General features: G+C 36.8%; 1 protein-coding gene across 6 annotated transcripts; it reads right to left on the bottom strand.

Moving 5' to 3' along the window:
• Nucleotides 1–1,958: 1,958 nt before the first annotated feature.
• C4H4orf33 (chromosome 4 C4orf33 homolog) lies at nucleotides 1,959–22,933 on the bottom strand. 6 transcript variants are annotated; one of them, XR_003843731.1, is made up of 9 exons: nucleotides 22,863–22,933; nucleotides 20,743–20,874; nucleotides 16,703–16,883; nucleotides 14,743–14,803; nucleotides 10,830–10,881; nucleotides 10,543–10,742; nucleotides 8,122–8,273; nucleotides 2,598–2,798; nucleotides 1,959–2,036 (listed from the first exon to the last, which is right to left on the bottom strand). XR_003843731.1 is itself a non-coding variant. In XM_021196673.2 (8 exons), exons 3-7 carry the CDS (start codon nucleotides 16,881–16,883, stop codon nucleotides 8,168–8,170), a joined length of 600 nt encoding a protein of 199 aa, XP_021052332.1. In that variant the 5' UTR covers nucleotides 20,743–20,874; nucleotides 22,863–22,933; the 3' UTR covers nucleotides 2,435–2,798; nucleotides 8,122–8,167. The 6 variants fall into 6 exon arrangements, 5 of the variants coding, with proteins under 5 accessions (XP_021052332.1, XP_029394019.1, XP_029394022.1 ...); XM_021196673.2 differs by lacking the exon at nucleotides 1,959–2,036 and having other exon boundaries at nucleotides 2,435–2,798; XM_029538159.1 differs by lacking the exons at nucleotides 1,959–2,036; nucleotides 2,598–2,798 and having other exon boundaries at nucleotides 5,606–8,273.
• Between the last annotated feature and the right edge of the window lie 30 nt (nucleotides 22,934–22,963).

The raw sequence follows: 22,963 nt of genomic DNA, 5'->3' as shown, positions 1-22,963 counted from the left end.
ATGATTGACAATGTAAAGCTCAAAATTACAAAACAGAGCAAGACAAGCATAAAAAAAAATACTAAACTTTTGAAGGTTTCTTTCCTGCCAGCCGAGCATCATGTGTTACATATAACATATATTTTTGTCATAGTACCAAAAAGCTGACAAATACAATGGAACGATAATACATTTTCTTCTTTCATATGTGGAAGTCCTAGGGAAAAATAACAGTCAAAATGTCTTTATAAGTCAGATTGTGACAAATCTCTTGTCAAATAAACTAATATTTGCTACAGGAAAGCCCTTATCTAAAGGTTGTTTTCAGCAAGATATATTTAGTTAAGATAATTTATGATGAAAAAGGATAATAATTACTTATAAGATATCAGTCTTTAAAAATTAGTACAAATGTACTGTGATTTTCAAAATAAAAGTGGCTCTGTGAGGAGAGCGTATCCTCAGTGGGTAAAATTAAAATCATAAGCCTGAGTTCAGTCTACAGAACCCAAATAAAAAGACAGATGTGATGATACCCAGCTATAATCCCAGCATTCCTATGTCGACATGGGAAGTGGAAACAGAAAAATTGGCTAGAAGCTCATAGTCCATCTACTATGATCTCCATATCTGTCACAGCATATATGCATCCTCACATATTCATACACACACACACACACACACACACACACACACACACAAATAAGATAAAATAAAGCAGACATGTGTACTAAGTAAAATACCTCTTTGGTGCTAAAAGTTCTGATTGAAATTACTATCCTTATAAAGGATGTTGGTTAAGCTGACTCTTTTCTCTATTTTAATTGGTTATAATAAATGAGAAATTTTAAAATTTTATGAGTCATTGAGTAATACTGAACTTTATCACTAAGTAATATTGAACTGTAAGAGGGAAACAATAGATCATTGTTCTAATTAAGAAAATAACAGAGGTTTGATCCCCACTAACTCTTTTTAATCACTCTTCTAGCTACCACATAGGCTAGGTAATCACTAAAAATATACAACAGACTGCCTAGGACCAAATAAGTTGGCTTCCTCTGACCGCCTCAGGTATACGTAATGCGAAGAAGGATATAGGCAGTGAAAAAAGACAAAGAAGGCTCATGCTTCCCTGCATGGGAGAGTGCCTTCTTTACAAACTCTATCTCAGAGTCCAGGCACAGTTCATGTACTTATGGTATAATATCAGGGTAAATTCACTGTTACCACAGCAGTCTGTAATTTTTCTGGCATGTTTCCATGGTCTAGTAAGTGAATCTTTTGGCCTTAAAAAACCCTCAGGAGTAATTTAGTGCACTGTGTTGAATTAACAAGCTAACTATATCCATAGAAAGAGATCAAGAAGAGTTAAATACTAAAATAACCAGCTAGGCTTCATATACGACTCAATCTGAGAAATTCCTGAAACAATTTAAGCCATTCTTCAAACTTTGGGAAATGAGTCATTTCCTCTAAGAGTCCTGCAAGCAAGTATAAAGCTTAGAAAGCTATTTGAGTTTTGGCAAAATCTTCTTACTTCTTAAAAAAAAAATTCAGTGTTGTCCTTTATCACAAGGTCATTTTTAGTCCCTGGGAAATAAAAGCTTTGGTATAGAAAGCCCCAACATGCCATTGTGATCCAGTTGCTCATGTGGCACTAGAATGGCTGTCCGTAGAGTGTATGCAGATTGGAAGGCTGAAGGACCAATCAAGTGAGACTCACCTAGCAAAGCTCTCAATGGTTTGGACTTTGAAAACGATCTAAAGACTAAATAGTTTCTCTTTGCAGTCCATTGAAAGATAGCTGATAGCATATTACAGGGAGTTGGCTAAACTGTCTCTACTATCACATGAAATGTTTCTGAGAAATATGTCATTCTTACCTTGAGTAATGTCAGAGGCATTAAGTAGAGACAGAGAAGCTTAGCAAAGCCTCCTGATAAAGAAGAATGCGACATAGATCAGTGCAGAAAGGTGCAGCATTGAGGGAGAGAATACTTTCTACAAAAGTTGGCTATACCACAGCTCCTCCATCTGTGACTCAGGAAACATTTCTGAAGAAGAAGAAAGATTGTAAGAGCCAGAGTCCTAGGAAAACTGATATGAACCAGTCTTACCTAAAAAGAACTGCATAAACAAGGCCAGAACAAAGCAATATTAACAGACTGTTAATGTGAAACAGAAAAATTCTCTTCTAACTACTGTTGGACGTTTGGAAGGGATTAGGGTGAAATAAGGATTGGAAAGGTGGTATGTATAAGAAACCAATAGATAAAAAACTGTTCCTATAGTCAGGTTCGCATTACAGCAACAACTTTTTCAGATAGACAATATATTCAATAAATAGAGACAAGCCACTGTTCATTAGCAGTAGTGATTGTTAAATGGATAAATGAAAACTCAATGCAACCTTGTCATATGTAAGTCTGATTGTCTCTGGTTTATTTTGCTCAAAGTACATTTTTGAGTTTCATCTAAGATGCTACATGTTTCAGTAGTCCTTTATTCTTTATTTTCCTTTTATAAAAGCATTATATTAACATTTGGATCTTGTGTCCTTCCCACCGCCCCCCCCAAAAAAGATACATGTGTTGAATGAAAGGATTGTTACAAACCTTTAAGAGGTGAGGATCAGTGAAAGGTAGTAAAGGAGCATGATCTTAAATTTTAAGGCTTTATGGAGTACTGAGGACCAGACACCTCCTCTCTGCTTCTGGTGCTAAGAAATAAGTCTCCTCCATTACACACTCTGCCCATGACTCTTCACAAGCTCAAAGGTAATAGCATCAAGTGATCTTGGACTGAATCCTCTGAAACTGAGACAAAATAAACCTTTCATTTTGGCACAGTAATAGAAAGCTGACATATCCATTACCCCAATCATATATCTTATTCTCTTGTGGATGGAAAATTGATTGTTTACATCTCTGTGATGTTAGGAATAAAAATTCTACAAACATGATTTCTCTGAGATATATAGCAAATAATGAAGTGACTCAACAAATTGCAAGATACACATTTGTTGATGGCCTTACCTTCATATATATTGTTCAAGAATAATTTGATTGTTCATGAAATGCAACATGTTGATAGGAAAGAATAGCTAACTCCACTCAGGCCCTTCTTAAGCTTCTGACCATCCTAAACAAGAGGCCAAACATTTCACTCCAGTGATTCATATGCTTCTGGAATATAATGCCAGGGCAGAAAGCACTAAAAGAAAAAGGCCTACACAAAAGGAGACATTAGCTTCAAGCAGCATTTCTGAGCCTTGAAGGACCACCCTGCAATAAATCCTAGACTTCTGTTGTCACTTGTTACCTAAGGAATGGACCTGTTTCAAGTAAAACATGTTACGCTCGGTGTTTTGTCTCAGCAGACTTAAACTAATAACCAATTATACACAGGGATCTACTTTGGTTTTATCACTCAGCAATATTCTCAAAACTTTAGCCACCTTTTACTTTTGTTTTATGGTAGTGGGTGGTTTTAGGTCACATTTCTTTGGTAATGATTGTGTTGGTTTGAATCAAAATGCCGCCTCCCACAGGTTCATATATTTAAATGCTTAGAGAGTAGCACTTATTTAATTTAAATGCTTAGGAGGTATGGCTAGCCCACATGGTTTTGGCCTATCTGTCTGTGCTTCCTGCCTCATAAACAGAAATATTGGGATTACAGATGTATGCCACTGCATACAGTTTTTTTAAGTTTATTTATGTGTGTGCATGAGTCCATTTGTGTATGTGTGTGTTTGTGTACAAGTGCCTGCAGAGACAAATTGTCAGACTGTCAGATCCCCAGAAGCAAGAGTCAAAAGTGGTTTTGAACTACCCAACATGAGCCCTGAAAATTAAACTTGGGTGTTCTACAAGAGCAGCAAGTACTCTTAACCACTGAACTATCTCTCTAGTCCATCCCCAGCCTTAAAAACCAGTGTGTGTTCTGGGGATTGAATTAGGGTCAACAGGCTTGTACAACAAACATTTTTAAACAAGAAACCTACTGAGAAACCTCTCTCTGGCCCTACAGGTTTTAATTTTGATGAAGTCCAGTTTATCTTCTTGTTGTTGTTGATGATGATGTATAGCAATTCCAGTGTACTGTTTTGGAAAAAAAATGTCCATTCTGATCTATAAAGATTTCATAATTTTTTATCATAACAGTCACATTTACATTAATTCTTAAATATAATGTTTAAAGATGAGTCAAAGTTCATTTTCCCCATGTATTCATGGTATATTTATTGAAATATTCTCTCCTTTAACTAGCTATCTAAATACAGATGTATATATGTGTATGTGTGTGCATGCATATTAGAAATTTCACTTGACTAAACAGAATAGGAACATTCATTCATTTTAGATTTGTGAACAAATTAAGGAGTCTCTTCTCATAACGAGTCCAATGGTAGGCAGTCCAGCTATATTCTAACACTACTGTGCTTCCTCAGTCTTCTAACTAAACTCTCCCTGGGTTGACTCCATGGTGTCATACATGCTGTGTAAATTTTTAGGCAAGCAGTTGAAGGGCAAAGGATAAAAAGTACAGAGTTACCTTTTAGAGCAGCTTCCTTCTTTCAACATTTTTTTCATCATTCTGGGGATTGAACTATATGTCTTGCACATACTAGCTATACACTGTACCCACTGAGGTATACCCTCAGATTCAAACAACTTTCTTGAATCCCAACCTAAGACCAAATACAGACTCTCATGTCACTTAATAGCATGGGGATTTTCTCAGATACACATCCATATTGATTTCTGTCTCAGTACGAGTTCATAGTGTACACTTAGGTAAACCTAGATGCCACTTGATGTGACCTATTGATGCTAACACGAAATGCCCTAAAAAGAAGCTGCGTAAGATTCTTTGCTAGAATATAGAATGCTATTTTATCATAAAAAATTTAATAAGGAATAAGCTTCAAAATGATGATAAAAATACAGTGTACTCAATGCATAAACAAGTTGCATAGTCATTTATCATCATTGTCAAGCATTTTGTGCTGTGTAAAACTCTATTATACTTTGATACAACTGGCAGTACAGAAGAATTTTTTATACACCACATCACCACAAACATATAGCACATTGTGCCATAATAGCACAGTGGCTATGCTATCACTAGAAAAGATCACATTTCAGCTCAATTAGAACTTTATGGGAGCAGCACCAGCAGTCTGCTACTGATCAAAATGTTATGCAGCACACACTATTTATATTGCATTGACACAAACCATTGCATGGTCACTTTTATTTGCAAAAGAAGCTGGAGAAATATTTGTTTGCTTTATTCTGTTTTTTATTTTGGAGTGTGTAACTATAATTCCTAAAAGGAGCCTCTAAAAATTCAACTTATGTTATTAAAGAGGGGAGAGGCTGGAGAGATGGAAAAGTAGTTAAGAGCACTTATTATTCTTGAAGAGAACCCAAGTGCAATTCTGAAAACCCATGTAATCAGACAGCTTACAACTACCCACATCTCCAACTCTGGGGAGTTACAAAGGCTTCTTCTGGCCTCCTGGTCTTTTGCATACATGTAAAGAATAACAACAACAACAACAACAACAACAACAAACACACACACACACAAACACACACATCTTTTCTAAAAAGCAGAAGAGATGGAAAACTATACTGTTGAGTAGGCAAGAAAGTATCTATTTAGTGATGAACTACCTTCTGTGAGCCTGCTGGCCTCTGAGCTAATCATGTTGGGAAGGACTAGGGATGATGCAGAAGCTCACAGATCTACTAGGAGGCAAACTTGAAACACAGCACAAAATCTGAGACTTCTAGACAAGAAACTTTTAATTTGTATATCTCCACATTGATTTTCACAATTGATAATACTAATATAGAGCTCTTTCTCCTTCTTCCCCTCACCAGCATTTGCTCTTCTCTTGAAGACAGCCATTTCTACTTGGATAAGATGAAAAGTAAATGTAGTTTTAATTACACAGAATAGCAGGTTTTACAATCGCAGATCCATCCACGTATACAACTATGGACATTTTTTTATTCCCCACTCCATCTTTTCACCCATCTCTCCTCTCTTTTTAAATCCTCTTCCACTTGTCTAATAGTCTCCTCTTATATATTCAGGTGTTTTTCTTCAACTTTCATACAGGAGGAAAAACATGAGCTATTTATGTTTCAGAGACTGACTTATTATTACTTAACACAGTACCTAGTCCCATCCATTTTCCTGATAATGACATAATTTTGTTCTTTTTGTGGCTGAATGGTATGCCATTTCTCTGTGCTATCTTGATGAAATTCATTTTGTGATTCCTTTATTTCCAGAGGAAATGGAGTTATATTCCTGAAGTCACTGCCTGTATTTACACCTTAAAAGTATTTGCCTTATGTTTTTTTCTTTTGGCTTCAATGTTTCAGATCTTATATTAAGGTCTTGGGGCTGACTTATGTACAGGTTGAGATATGGGGATTTAGCTCTACTGTTCCATATCAGTATACTATTTTTCTAGCATCAATGGTTGAGGAAACTGTTTCTCATGAGTGTTTTTTATTCCTTAGTCAAAATTTAAGTATCTATAGCTGTATAGCATAATTTTTGGATCCTCTGCTCTAGTTCATTGGTCTACTGTTTGTTTTTATGCTGGTCCCATTTATTACTACAACTCTGTAGTATAACTTGAAATCAAATATTGGGAACTTCCAATAATGTTCTTGGTACTCAGGATATCTTTGCCTATTATAGGTCTTTTGTGTTTGCAAGCACATTTTAGGATACTGTTCCAGTTATGTTAAGAATGTCATTAAAATTTTGAAAGTGATCATAAAAACTTCTAGATAGCTAATTTTTATATGGCCATTTCCCCAATACTAAATCTGCTGATCCAAGAACATGGAATGTCTTTTCATCTTCTAGTGTCTTCCTTAATTTCTCTCTTCAAAGCTCTGTAACTTTCATTGTAGAAGCCTTTCACCACCTCAGCAAGATATGATGACTAATCTCCCTGTCAGCTTACATGGAGTTATAATAACCTAGGAGCTGCACTCAACAATATGTCTGTGTGAGTGTTTTTAAAAAGGTTTGAGATCAGAAAGCACACCAGAATGAGGTCTACATCATTCCTCGGGATAGGGTCCAAGGCTGAATGAAAATGAGAAAGTGAGCTGAGCACACCATTCATCTCTGCTTTTTATCTGTAGACACATGTGACCAGCTACCTCACATTCCTGTAGCCATGTTTCCCCATTATGAAGGCGTGTAAGCAGCACTGTGAGCCAATATAAATCCTTCCTTCACAGACTTGCTTTTGTCAATTTTCTTTTAACCACCATGAGGAAAGTAATTAACACACAGGCACAGGCTTGTTCCTAACTATTCTTTTTTGCTGAGAGTGGAAATGCATTCCTGATTTCTCAGCAGGTTGGTTACTAGGGTGTGGAAAATCTATTATTTTTGTATTCTGACTGTGTTGTGTGCCACTTGGCTGAATTTGTTTATCAGATCTAAAAGTCTTCTAGTATAAATAAACCCAAGTAGCTACAGCTCTCTAAACTGCAACAAATGTGTTACTGGTCTTATTCTGGAACATGTTCGGTAAGCCTCTGAAAACAGAGTCACTCTGCAGCTGTCGGTGGAACACTCTGCAGCTGGGTCTAGTTGATCTGCGGTACAGTTTCACTCTTAGACTCCTTCTGTTTAGTTTCTGTCTGCATGACCCGTTTATGTAAGAGAGGGGTACTGATTTATTATATTCGGATCTATCTTCAAGCAGGATTGTTTGACACTTCAAAAATCAAATGAAGGTTTCTGACATCTTTTTTAGCAACATTAAGAAAATATCATTTATCTATAAGTAAAATTATCAACTCCATTTCCTTAATTCAAGACTATTTCATTTCTTTTTACCCAGTAAAAATATCTAGTTGGATAACTCCTCTATGTTGATGCCTTAGCAGAAACAGATGGTCTCACCAACTAAAGTAGAGTATTGTTTTGTACTGATTTCAAGTGTGGAGAGGAATTAAGTAAAAATTATTTTATGTTACACAGAGTTTCTTTGTTCACCATATACAATCTACCACAGAGATACTACATTTCAGGGATCTCTGTTAAATGTTTGTTGTAGAAATGTGTTTATGTAATTTATTAGATTACCTTAAAAGATACAAAGGAGAAATGACTGACACTGTTGGTTATATTCCTATATCTCTGGTTTCTCTGTTAGCCACAGGTCTGATTCTGTCTGCTTCCATTCTTCTCCAAGCAGTGTGTTAAAACTGAAAGGCTTGAAATATTCTAGACGATGGCTAAAAGAAAAGAGCGGAAGAAACTGAAATGAATTACGCATTTGTGAAAGTGGTCCTATAAAGCTATTTGTTTTGTCACACTGGTGGTAGTACAACATTCTATTTTAAGAAATAACAAATATTAAATGTATTTTCTATGTACAATTTTCTCACTGAAGCTATCCAATACTCAGTTCTGAAAATGCCCACCCATATTTCAAAGCAGCCTTCTTCAGTTCTGTACACAGTTCCCTCACAGCTCAAGGGAAAAATAAATATCAACTCTCAAGGAACTCAGTAAAATACCTGCTAAGGAAACATGAGGACCTGAATTCAATCCTCATAGCACCTGTAAAAATGCCAGGGCACACAATTGTAATCCCAGTGCAGGGAACACACAGACAGAATGAGACCCTTGGCTCACTGGCCAGCCAGCCTACTCTTGTTGGTAAGCCCAAGTCAAATGAGGTGGACAATCTTTCTGAAGAATGATACATGAAGCTATCTTCTGGACTTTATTTGCATGTGCATACATGTGCACATAGACACATGTACAAGCATCCACACACACACAAAATCAATCTAACTTGTTCTAGCTGTAAACTAATCATAAGCTCTTATATTCAAACTTTGATAAGTTCTGGTTCATATTAGAGGACAAATTTGTGCTCTTTCTTTGCCAAAGTAAAAGAGACCAATATACAAGAGTGATGATCTTGTTTTCTTTCCAGAAAACCTACTATTATCCCAATGTGTTCTCTAGTGGCTTAGTAAGCAAAGGCTTTCAGCTGTGCTTCTAAAGCTCTGAGCTCTAAGCAATCACTCTGCCACTCTTCCACCTTGGCCAATGTGCAGTCACACTTCCCTGGGAGAAGCCAGAGGAGCACCTCACCTCAGTAAAATGAGGCACTCAGTCAGTGGCACCTGGATTTCTATTCCTTTCTGCTCACCTGGCCAGAATTAACCAGTTTACAGTTGTATCAATAAATCCCAGAGTAAGATGCTAAGAATCAACAATGAAGAAAGAGGCACAGAAAAAGGGAAAGAGCTAGGCAGAGAATCAATACTAGGGGAAAAGCACAAGCAGATGTTTAAGTGTGTCAGGAAGAATACAGGCATCTGCTAGGAGAGATGAAGGGGAAAAGGAGTCAAGGAAAAGCATGAAACATTAAACATGAAAAGAAAGATGGTGTCATATTCTAAGGGGCAAATTTTGGTTCCTGCTGTCTGCCTCTGAGGGGACTCAGTGTGGTCAGCACTGATGAGTCAGGATGGTTAGCAGAGCCCAGCAGAGTCATCTGAGTTGGGAACACCGTTGTGGCTAGACATCTCTGCCTTTTTGCCCTTAGTCATTTTATCCCAAGCAAGGCTGCCTTAAGTGATTAGTCCTTGCAACAATGCATGAAGCATTTAGAAGGTTCACCATGGCTAAAGGTTCACATGGTTCACCATGTTCTTAGACAAGAGCTTCAGATGCCAGGAGAAAAAACTCAAATGGGGCAAGTGTTGAAGGTACCTTAACTTAAATTAAATATCTGCTGCTTCACAGGAGCCACGATGTCTGACAACCACACATAGAGCATAAAGTCAAGAGCCCCACAGATAACATACTCTTAAAGGGAATCCCTAGGGCTAGAGAAATGGCTCAGCAGTTAAGAGCACTGACTGCTCTTCCAGAGGTCCTGAGTTCAATTCCCAGCAACTATATGGTGGTGTGTCTGATACAGCTACAGTATACTCATATAAAGAAAATAAATAAATCTTTAAAAAAAAATAAAGCCACACTGCTTCCATCATATATTTATAATTCATTCAGAATTAAACTAGATGTCATTTATCAATTAAGAAGTCATTTTGTCACAAGCAAGGATGCCTAGAAACATAGCTGATCCTCTTATTCTAATGAAGCAACTAAGAGAATAAAGACATGACTACTGTATAAGTTCTTTAGTAACAAAGAAAAAGGTTTATCTAGCTACACCACAAAACACAGATCCCCCTGGCTATTTTATCTAGGAAAAGGATCATAAATTAATTTTAAGCCATATCAGTAATAGCTGATGTAGCACTCACTAATTTACTTTCTCATACAATTATAAAAGATTAAGTGCTTTGCTGGCAGTAATGAGATGGTCTATTCTAGTCAAAAGTTGAAGGTCATAAGGGAACATAGAGCCCTTATCATGTACTTAAATATATGTCATCATCAAGCACCAAGTGACTGCTGCTCTCACAAGAACTCATTTCCCAAACTGTAGTTAGAACAAACCTCCACTTATTTTCTACTTACAAGTCAGGTTTTTGTCCTTGTTGTAGCTCATGATGTGGCACAGGGTAAAGCGCCTCATAAACTCTCCTATCATTTGATCCATGGATTGCAAATGAGTTAAATTTTGTCACATTTGGTGGGAAATAACTCCAAGGAATATAAGCTTCACCTTCCCAATTAGTCCCTCCTCTGGATGCTTTGAATGATAATGCAAGCTCTTTCTATTAGAAATACAAAAGGAAAGTTGAAACATATTATAGATGCACATGTTGTGCAGTCAAATATTTTTCATATGTTTATTTACTCACTTTCCAAACATTTCTTCTTCCAGAGAGTAAAAGGACTAAATGCTGTCCATGCCTGTTAAAATGAAGATTCCTCATGAGTGTTACAGAAAAACATTATCTTTTTACTTTCTATTCTATCTGGAATGTATGTCTTTTAGTAAATTTCCAAATAACTAGGAAGTGCAATATAATATTGGATAACTACAGGGAAAGCTAGTATGCCACATTACTTAGAAATGGCGACTTTGAAATTAGCATTTCACAAACCACTGGTGCCAAATCATAACGTTTCACTGACTGGCATCACTTGTCATATTCTTTACCCACTAGCAATCTTGCTGTCCTTTTCAGTCTTTATAGATAGGAAATCACACAGAATACTTCATTTGCTTAGAAAACATAACTTACGAGAGAAGGAACAGAGTGATAATCATAGTAATTGGAGTTAAAATAAAACCAGCTGCCAAACTAAAGCAGCCCAAGGAGAAAGCTAGAGCTGATTTCCAAATCTTCATCTAACAGTGTAACCAAAGGTTCTTGCTGTAAGGAAACTTTCTCGAAGCTCAGGAGTTGGGTAGAAAACATTAAAGCACAGCTGACCAAAGCAAAACTTTAAGCTGTCCCTGCTTTTTCACACTACTGTCCTTGAAAGTCTGCCACCTGATTTCCAGCTTTCTACCATTTCTTCACGTACCAATGTCGCATCTCCACAGACAAACACAATGCATTCTCAAAAGGAATTCAAATGGGAATGAATAAGTGGGATTATCTGACTCAGTAAGAAGCAAAGGTTTGCCCATATTTACATGAAGTAAATTTTCTGCCTCTGGAAGTCTACCAAACATTTCTACCCAGGTGGTCCTTTGTGAGATTTTTGAGAAAGGATTTTCTCCCGTAAGACAATCCTTTCCATTTAACAATCTTCTGATTAATTTTACTGTTTTTATGGAGCTTTGGGACGATCGTAGGATGTGTAAAACTTCTTGCAAATTAAAACAGTGTTCTTGCTTATTTCCTAGCTGTTAATGAGCCAGTACAAGAATTGACTGCCTGAGGCAAAAAAAAAATGATTCTTGATTATTAACTATCCTGATGTATATGAAATAAAATCACTCTGTGGATCTTAATTTTTTTTAAAATTTTATACACAATGTATAAACCATGTAGTTTCTTAAGGAGAAAATTGTCTATTTTCCATGTATCAAATGTTAGATTGTCACTTCATGAAAATAAACCGATACTACATCATAAATGAAAATGACAGAGGCCAGTGAAATGGCTTAGCAGGTAGAGGAGTTTGCTGGTAAACCTGATGTCCTGGGTTCAATTCCTTGAACCTAGATGGTAGAGAGGATTTACTCCAGCAAACTGTCCTCCCATCTCTACATGTAGGCCATGGCACACATATGCACACAAATACATACATACATACATACATATATCTATAAAAAGTGAACAAGTACTTTTTAAAAATGAAAAACAAATAAAAAAGAAACCGCTAGCTTAAACTTGGGTGTTTTGGCAAATTCAAGTTCTTTGCTGTCTTTTAGTCAAATTAGAAATGTTTGTCTTAACTTTCTCAACTGTAAGGTGAATGTTAGTAATAGTTAAAGAAAGCATATAATACTTAAAATTTCCCTACTTTTCATGAGAGTTTATAAGAAATAATCGTAATCTTAAATAAAATACTTTGTCATGATAGTTAAAAGGTAACAAGAAAACATATCTAATTCTGGTTTTAAAAGAAAAATTATCGCAAGGTCCCGGGAGCCTCTTGCTTTCCTAGCATCTGGGACTTTCTGTTGGCTATATCCTCTGGCATGAAAGGAAGGGGAAGCCCTTGGTCCTATGAAGGCTTGATGCCCCAGCATAGGGGAATGCTAGGGAGTTGGGGCAGGAGGAGTGGGTGGGGAGAGGAGCACCCTCATGGATGCAGGTGGGTGGAGGGTGGGATAGGAGGTTTTGGAGAGAAAACTGGGAAAGGAGAAAACATTTGAAATGTAAATAAACTAAATAACTAATAAAAATTTTTTAAAATATATCTACAGGCCTGGTGTGGTGAGCACCCTTCAGTCCCGGCACTTGGGAAGCAGAGGTGGGTGATCTCTGTGCACTCCAGGCTAGCCAGGGCTATATAGTGAGACCCTGTACCACAAAGCAAAACAAAAAAGAACTGGAAGTAACTGCACTTTCCATGTTAGAGTTAGCATAAAACAAAAACCAAACAATTAGCACCTTAGATATGGAAAAAAATATCTAAAGTTTCATGTAGATTATTAACTGGGGCTCTCTTGTCAGTTTAAAAGGAACAAAAACTATTGGACACTGATACTAGAAAACATTTAAGGGACATCTAAAATAAATAACAGTAAGATATAGAGAAATCTCATGTATCAAAAAAATACCATGATTTAGGTAACAGGTGAGCCTAAGTTTCCGTTTTTTATAACTACTCAGGAATAAAAGCTGGTCACTACATAAAGGAAGTTACCAAGTAAGTACTGAAGCTCAAAGAAATTCCAAGACAGCTGGGCAGAGTGGCTCACCCCTTTAATCTCCATGAATTCCAAACTGGCCAAAGCTATACATTAAGACCTTGTCTCAAAAAACAAACACAAAATGAAAGAGTAATATTTTTAATGTGAGTCTTGGAAACTTTAGGTTTGGCTTAGATTATATTCTTAGCATTAAATGCAAAAATGGCATACTATATGCTAGAAGGAATATAACTAAATGAATAAATACATGAATACACAATTTTATAATTGAATTTAATCACTGAAGAACTGAAAAGGAAACATTTCTGTGAGGTAGCAATTCATTGTATCTTTATGTCTCTTTTTCATTAAAAATAATTGTTTTGATACTATATATTCTTATCACAGCTTCCTCTCTATCTCCTGCCATATCCTCCCCATTCCTCACCCATCTAACTTCACACCTTCTTTCTCTCTTTTGGAGCCTCTCAGAGGACAGTCATGCTAGACTCCTGTCTACAAGCATAACAGAATCATTCATAGTGTTAGCGATTGGTGCTTGCCTATGGATGGGTCTCAAGTTAGGCCAGTTATTGGTTAAGCATTCCCTCAGTCTCTACTCCATCTTTGTCCCTGCATTTCTTTTTATTAGACAGGACAAATTTGGGTCGAAAGTTTTGTGGGTGGGTTGATGTCCTTATCCCTCCACTTGGGGTCCTGCCTGCCCACAGGAGGTATGTTCCATATCCCCACAGCTATGCATCTCAACTAAGGTCACCTGAATTGACTCTTGGGAGCCTCCTCCATCCCAGGTCTCTGGCACTTCCTAGAGATTCCCTCCATGGCCCTTACTCCGGCCAGCTGCAGATCTCCATTTGTTCTCCTGACCCTATGGCCCCCTCTCCTGTCTCTCCTCACACCTGATTCTGACACCTTCCCCCCATTTCTCTTCCCATTCCCTCTGGGCATCTGTTGCTGGGCATGGGGCCTGCCCTTAGTGTGGTTTGTGTACCCAGTGGTGTTCTATTGAAGAAAACTATTTCTCCTTTGCAAGTGGTTGTGAATTGGAGATACTGTCTAGGTTAGGGATGGGAGCTCTCCCTTTACTTGTAAATAGTTTTGATAGTGCAAATATAAAAAGTAATGATTTGTTTATAATGATTTTTTTCACTTTGTAAAATAAACTTTATTACTACAAAATCATTTACATTAATAACTCAAAAATAACATCAATTTAATATACTCAAACATGTAGGATATATATATATATACAATATTCTAAACAAATTTAAATATATACATTGTACAAGACAATAAATATTTTAAATTGACCCCAGTTAATATGACCTCTACTTAGCTGAACTTAGTAACCTTTACTATAACCATACAATTTATAACTAGAAAACAGATTTGTTCAAATCATGTAATAATTATTAAGAAAAACAGTTTATACTTACGGACAAAGTTCGACTTCTAAATACTGCTCAGTTGTATCATTCAAAAAAAATGCTTCCACAACTTAGGAAAACAGATAAGACATAGGAAATTTCATTTTGATTAAGCAGTAAAAAATTTATTCCTTTAGAATAAAAAGTGAATCACTAAGTTTCATAAATCATACTATCTGCATTAGGAAACTGAGCGAAATAAATACTTAAGAGCCTAGAAGAAAAGCACAGGAAATAAGTTAACCTCTATTTCTCCCATAGAAGGCTGTCATGAATTAAAAGATAATATCACCTAGTGATGGTGAGGCTATAGGGAAATCAACATTTCTTCACAGATGGAGGACTATGGGCCAGTTAGCTTCATCTTGGTATTTATCCCAAGTATACAAATTAGACACTAGAAAAAGAAATTACATAGAATTCTTCCCATCAGAATATGACTCAAAAACTAGAAATAATGATATAAACATCTATCTCTTCTTATATAAAATTATCTCCTGTACATAAAGAAATCACCTATTATTCATCAAAACTGAGGAAGTTACTTAAGACATATGTTTCATGTAAAAGAACACAATGGAGCTATAAAATCAAAGTCAGTAAAATATGTATTGGCATGACAAGACTTCCATGATAGTTATAGGTTAATTATAGGGCAGTAACTAAATGTATGAGCCATGAACCAAATGTACGTGAGATTTAAATGCGTGTATGTTATGCATGTGTGTGCCAGGGGCTCCCTATCTACAATAGGGACACAACAAATACAAAGAGTGGCGGGGCTTGTGTGGTGCTCAGCAGATAACGTGCTTGCCACCAAGCCTGAAGGCCTGTGTTAGACCCAGAATCCACATAGGGGGAAGAGATAGCCCATTCCTCCAAGCATGAAAATGTTTTTTCAAACTATTTTTTAAAAAAAATAATTTTAAAAATACTGGTTATTTATAATTGGTGGTCTTTTTTAATTATAATTTCAGGAATTTTCTGAGCTTTAGTAGCTTTAAAATAGTTAATTATGAAATGTAGTGCATCTTTTTTCTAAGTAATTACATCAGCATAAAACATACGTAGTGAAAACCCAAGTCTTTTTCTTTCTACTTTGGTCTAAAACTTGCCAGATCTTATCTAGACTTCTACAAACATTTAAAAAATATATATGAAATCATATTTGAGTATAATTTGCTTTTTGCATTAAAGAAAACTTTAGCTGAAGAGTAAATTTGTATTTTCATTTAGAGAAGTAGACAGTTCATTCTGGCTTCAAAATGAAAAAAAAAAATGGGCTGAGAAAATAAAGATTACTTGAAAGAAGGGCTCTGTGCTAATCAAGTAACTAAAAATCCAAATATACTGAGTGGGAGATCTTGAGGAAAATTCTTAATTTCTATGAAATGTAATATTTGATGTCTACAGGGACAGCATCATGAACACTATCTCAGAAGGAACCCTGCACCTTGATAAGGAGATAGTACAAGATGGTCAGAGAACAAACCTGAAACCATTTAATTTCCTGGTCTGTCTTTTGGCCTTAATTTGATAAGTGAGATTACCTGACAGCAGAATGTAAATTTTAAATCTCACACTGACAGTATTTCTCCAGTAAGTAGCATACTCTAAAATCTCTACACAGGAGGCTTTTACAGTAAAGATGGCAATTTAAAGATTCTTAAAGGACAAAATGGGGAATGTTAACTTTTTTTATAGCAAATGATATATGTAAAGAAAGGAAATGTGGCAACACAAACATCTGTATTTGGGCCTACCATTTTTCTCTGTTCTGCTTATACATTGAAGCCCATGGGTGGGTAATGGGAGGAAAGGCAGAATGACGAATGGTTAGGCACAGTAAAAGACTGCGTCACTTGTTCAGAAGCATATTACTTTCTAACAGCAAGATAAAATAATAGTTCTCTGAGAGGTTATTAGAAAAAGATTTATGTTTGTAATAAAATACAATACTTCTACTTACCTTCATAATTCCACAGTTCACTGAAAGGCTTTCCTGGTTCTCCGAGAGGGGATGGAGGATCATTGAATAATGGAGCACTAACCTCCATCTTCACTCCCTGGTCACACGGATTCAGCCTGACACACACTGGCTCATGTCTCACTGGAAAACCATCCCAAGTGTATTCAATTTTAAAATCCATCTAAAAGAAAATTCAAACAAACTTGTTAATGACATAGAACCATTCCCTCTACTTAACAATGAAATGACAATTGAAACAGAGACGCGAGTCAGCCCAAGGTCCTAGGAGTCAAAGGCTATCTGGGCCATAGAAACTTAGGAACTCTGAATTCTACTCCAAAATACAACTGGAGCCTAAAAGCTTCATGACTTTTAATCTGGATGTAGCCCTGTTTCTTTGTGTATGCAAAAAAATCATTGTAAATGTTATGACTAAGTCCACTGCAGAAATTGTAAATGTACTTAACTATATGAGTTTTCTGTTTTTCCATATTTAGCCAAGATTTAATCATTTGTGTAAAAATAAATATATCTATCTCATTAGTACACAAATTTGTTTTGTTTTTGACAGATGTTAACATAACATTATATATATGTATGTATGTATGTATGTATATATATGTAAATATATACCTATATAAATTCATTATCAGTAGGTATATTTGCATTTTTCTTAGCAATTATTAATTGTACAAAATGGTGCATTCTCATAACATTTCATATATATATATATATACATATATACATATATATATACATATATATATAGTATAATGATGATCTTCAATCCCTTATTACTATATCATGTTCATGTTCCCCCCTCAGTGTTCCCTTCCTTTTATTTTCACATATTGTCTCTATTGTTTTCTTTTTCTTTAATAATTGACACATTCAAGCATATATGTAAATACATAAATATAACATGCTGAGTTCATGTAGTGTTGCTTATATACTCATACATGTTTTAAGGGCTGGCTACTTAGTATTGGATAACTAACCAATTAGGGAGCTCATACCTTACAACTAAATCTCCTCTCAACTCCCTGTCTTTGTCAGGGTTTCTATTCCTGCAAGAATATCATAACCAAGAAGCAAGTTGGGAGGAAAGGGTTTATTCAGCTTACACTTCCATACTGCTGTTGATCACCAAGGAAGTCAGGACAGGAACTCAAGCAGGTCAGGAAGCAGGAGCTGATGCAGAGGCCATGGAGGGATGTTCTTTACTGGCTTGCTTCCTCTGCCTTGCTCAGCTCGCTTTCTTATAGAATCCAAGACTACCAGCCCAGGATGATGCCATCCACAGTGAGCTCTCTCCCCCACATCACTAATTGAGAAAATTTCCTTACCTGAAGTTCCTTTCTCTGGGATAACTCCAGCCTGTGTCAAGTTGACACACAAAACCAGCCAATACACTCCCTTAGTCAATTTCTGAGACTTGAATGGCCTCAGTTTCTTCCAGTTTCTTTGCACAAAGACTGATAAAAATAGGCATGCAAATTGTCCATGGCCTTCCTCACCTGGAGTAACTCTCCCTGCCATTCTCTATAACTGCTACACTGTTCCACTTTGATTCACACAATTTATACTGCCTGACATATAGAGAGGAATTTTAGGTCTGTGTGATATGGCTGGAATACAAACATGCCCTAGTATACACCTTTAATCCATAACAATGTAGGTAAAATTCATTTGTAGAAGGAAGCAGTCATGTTGGAAAGTGACAATTAATTGAGGGGCAGACAAAGTGGCAAATCAGAGAAAGACTTGACCAAATGAGTCAGAGATAGGATACACCCAACTCTCAAGAGAACAAATAGGAAGGAGAGGTGATTTAACACACACACACACACACACACACACACACACACACACACAGAGGGGAGAGGCAGGGAGAGAGGAGGCAGTTTTATGGGTCCATTTTACAGAGACAGGTTGCAGGTGAAGACAGAACAAGCCACAGAATGAGAAGGAGCCAGAAGATTAGAACAGATTGCCAGAGTTAATTTGAGGCCAAGCAGAGCAATTCAACGAGAAGCCAAGAGCAGATAGTTGAACCAATCAATTCCGAGAGGAGTTTTGATCCAAAACAGGTGAGTTGAACCAGCCAGCCAGAGTTCAGAAAGAACTAGACAGGTTGGCCTTATTCAGCAGTAAGCCTTTGAGATGACACATCTGTCAAATAAAAGTTACCTTTATAGGCATATGTATTTATTTATTTATTTATTTATTTTCTTTTTTTATTAGATATTTTCTTTATTTACATTTCAAATGCTATCCAGACATATGTATTTATTATCTCTTAGCCTAAGCTAGAATGCTTGCACCAGGAGCTATTTATATGTCAAGAGAATACCATTCTAATGTCTACAACTAAAATTCTGAGTGTATGGTTTTAAACAGTTGTGTCAGTAGCTTCGATGCCTTGTTAAAAGCTATGTATTAATAAAACGACCCATCTAATTTACAGCTTCTTCTAAGGCTTGGGGAACATTAAGGAAGAAGGAAAGAAAGACTACAGGAGCCGGAGCTCATGAAGAACAGGAGCAGAAGAGTGTGTTTTGGCCAAGACTGCTGTACTCACGAACTCACAGTAGCTGCGGCTGTGTGCACATGGCCTGTATAAGTTCAGGCCAGTCTACAATTTAGCACAAAGGAGAAAGTGACTCAAGTGTCTCCAACCCCCAACTGAGGAGCAACCGACAGTTGATGGCTTCCGGGGAAAGGATAGCTTTCTTTAAGGGTGTGGCCCCTGACTTGTCAACTTAGATCCAAGGGATGGTCCCATATGGATGAATATATTAACAGCACAACTGGATGCAGTGATTATTTGAAAACAAACAACCAGAAGACATGAAGCTAGGAGGGGGCAAAGATTAAGGAGTGGGTCTGGGAAGAGTTGGGGACGGGGAAGTATGACCAAAATCATTGTGCAGCTATGTCAAATTCTAAAAGAAAAAAAAATACATTATATATTATATACATGCATATATGCAAATGCTATATATTACAGTATAGATGTGTATTATATATAATGTATATAGGTAAATACATGAACAGACTTTAATGTATACATGTTCATATGGAAATAGCTTCAAGTCTGGGTATAGTGTAACATTTAGAAAGGAGTCTAAGGGCAAGTAATACTAAGTGATGAGGAAAGACAGTGCAGACTAAAGGACACAAGTCATGAAGAGAATGTAAGCTAATTGCTTTTCTAGCCTCGACTTTGCCACAGCTTTTTTTGGTGGGAGGGGGGTTGTTTTGTTTGTTTGTTTATGGCAGAGAAATGCATAAAAATGTAATTGATAGTGAAAGGGTAAAGCCCTGAATGAGGCCACTCTGGGTGTGCTGAAGGTACTGCACAGCCATGCAAAGTGTTTGGGGGGTGTGTGGCTATTTGTTTGAGAAGCTGCCTTAACACAGTTATGTATTTTATGTGTGAGCTCATTACAATAAAAATTACAAATGAGTAAGGTGAAAATATTTTAAAGTCCAAACTCTTACTGTTAGACCTCGTGAACCTTCATCACTATGATGAACCATCAGTCAGAATTAATACTTCCAATGTGATCACTATCCCACTACACAGTTTTACTAGCAGCTTTCTTAAAACAAGGTTGTTAAGCTATAGTTTTCATTTTTAGCTTATCTTCTTCAACTTACACTTTAAAAAGAGTTAAAACATCAGTTATTTTAATTTCTATGTAAGGAAATCAAAAGACACACTCCTGGTGCATTCGCTTGGGAGACAAAAAAGTTTAAAAGAAATGTTAAGGAATATTTGGTTCAATAAAATGATTTTTAAGGAAAATTTCTAAATTCCTTCATTTACAAAACAAAAAACAAAAAAAAACCCTTAATTTTGTATTACAGTCCATACTGCTTTTTAGTTTGCATTTGACACTGCAGCACACATTTCTAAAAGAAAAGGAGGGAGGAGGAAGTAAAGTCAGGGAACCTGCCAGCTGGAGGCAGTGGGACTATCAAACAGAGTCAGCCCAAGTGAAGACAGACTTTGAAGGGATACTCAAAGGACATACCGATAGAACACGGACCTGGAAGCTCTTCTTAGTTAGGGGCTAGCTGTGGTCTCTGGCCCAGGTCTGAGCAATGGGCTCCTTCTTAGGCTCTGCCCAGTTGCTCATGCATTCCAGAGGGAGGAACCAGGAATTCTGAAACAGACAAACCCGTTTTTTTCAGTGAAAATGTTGAGAGGACACACAAAGGAACATCTGAAGGTTTTTAATCACACCATTTGAATTCTGGATGTTTATTTCTTTTGAATTGTTCTAAGGGGGAAGGCTAATTCAGCAATATAAGCATTATAAAACCATTTGAAAAATGAACAGTAAATCACTGGATATTATAATAAAATATGTAAAGTAGCCATTCATTTATTGCCATTAGAGGCTAACTATAAACATTAAAACATTCGGCATAATTTATGTCACATGGTGGTCAATGGTTGTGATATTGAAACCATATTTTCTGGGCTCAAATTCTTGCTGTAATGAACTAGCTTTCCAATTCGCTTACTTAAATTCCTACTTCATATCTTCTGAAGGTTTGCTAGATAGAAGCCTAGCATGTTTAATGTCAATACTAGATGTTTAGTGTCAATTTATTAAAATTACTAGTAAAACCTGCCATTAGTTTTCAATGCATGAAACTTCAACTGGTTTGTGCTTATTTTGACGATGATCATATAAAACCAAGCACTTCAAGTGCAAACATCAAAGTTCTATTTCACTACTCAGTTTTAGACAAAACCATTAATAATTTTAATACAGAAGTCACACCTGGCTTTCTCCACAGTAATATATTCCTATCAAATGTAGGAAAATCTTTTTGAGTCAAGTCAATAGAAAAAGTTCATCAAAAAGTATCCTATACTAAACTTAAAAAGAAATGTTGCTTGCACAATCTGTGGTTTTTTTAAGTTTATGGCCACTAAAAAACCAGACCAGGTTGAATCTTTACTGATTCAAAGCTAAACTAACCCTTTGTATGGCTAGTGACAACCCATACATATTTAGCAGTGACTCTTTTTAGAGGAATGAGGTAACACTGTTGATACTGTTTTAAGAGTACAGGATTACTAAACATCTTAAACAGTTAAACAGAAAGCCAAATTTCATCCAGGGCATACACGCCTTTTGTTTTGTTTTTGTGTGTGTCCATGTGGGAAAGTACATCTATACCTGTTTGTGGACTGAGGTTGAAGCAGAGTTATCAGTGGGATGTCATTCTCAAATGCGCTGTTCACCTTTTAAATTTCAACCTAACTTTATTTTCACCAGATATTATCAAACAGGGGGAAAAATCTTATTAACACTCCTGATCTTACTTTTTGAGACGATGACTCACTGACTGACGCTGGAGTCACTTTCAAATTTGTCTAGGATGCTGGATAGAAAGCACCCTTTTCCCTCATCCTGTCTGCTCCTCTCCAGAGCTAGTATTAAAGGCACACATGGATCTGCTGGGCTTTTTATGTGGGTGCTGGGGAATTCCAGGCAAGCACTTCATAACCAAGTCATCTCAGGACCTGGGCATATTTAAAGAAACTTTATTTCGATGCATAAAAATATAATCAATTAAAAGGCTCCACAGCCAATGATAAACTTCAAGTGAGCATTTTTTTTATTGCTAATGTCTTTTCCCCCCAATATTTTGTGTATGTTTTATGTTTTAAGCTTTCCAGCTCAAATACTCTTAACATCACTTCGTAAAACTGTGAATGGTAGTTTATGCCCGAGTACAAATTTTATTTTATTTTTTGCAGAATTTTATTCCTTAAATCCGAAGAAACAACCTTTGAAATACCTGCTAGATTTGCAGGCTATCGTGGATCCTGACCAGGTGCCTTCTTGAAGCCACAGGGTTAAATGTTGGACAATAGTTCTCTTTTCTAGGCACAAGAGAGTCACCAGTTTCAGACCTAGAAGGGACAGCTCTAAACTGGGGGAGGGGGGGCCTCGAGTCACCTCAGCCCGAGGACTCACAGACCTCTCTGCACAGACGCCCAGACTCTTCGTGTCTGCGAAACCAAGACTCGGGGGATGGCAATGAAAATCCCTACCTAGTTAGTGCCTGCTCCTATCACAGTTTTCAGATTTCTTACAAAAAAATAAATTAAATTAAAAATGCGCCACACTACCTCAGACAGACACTCGCTGCGCCACTGCGGAAGCCACTCAGCCTCCCAGCGCCGCCTCAGGGACCCGCCCACCGCCTGACAGACAGCCAATCACCCGCCGG

This window comes from Mus pahari, chromosome 4, assembly GCF_900095145.1.
Source record: "Mus pahari chromosome 4, PAHARI_EIJ_v1.1, whole genome shotgun sequence".
NCBI classification, from domain to species: domain Eukaryota; kingdom Metazoa; phylum Chordata; class Mammalia; order Rodentia; family Muridae; genus Mus; species Mus pahari.
Note: the sequence above shows the minus strand (reverse complement) of the source record. Positions and strands in the feature narration are given on the sequence as shown.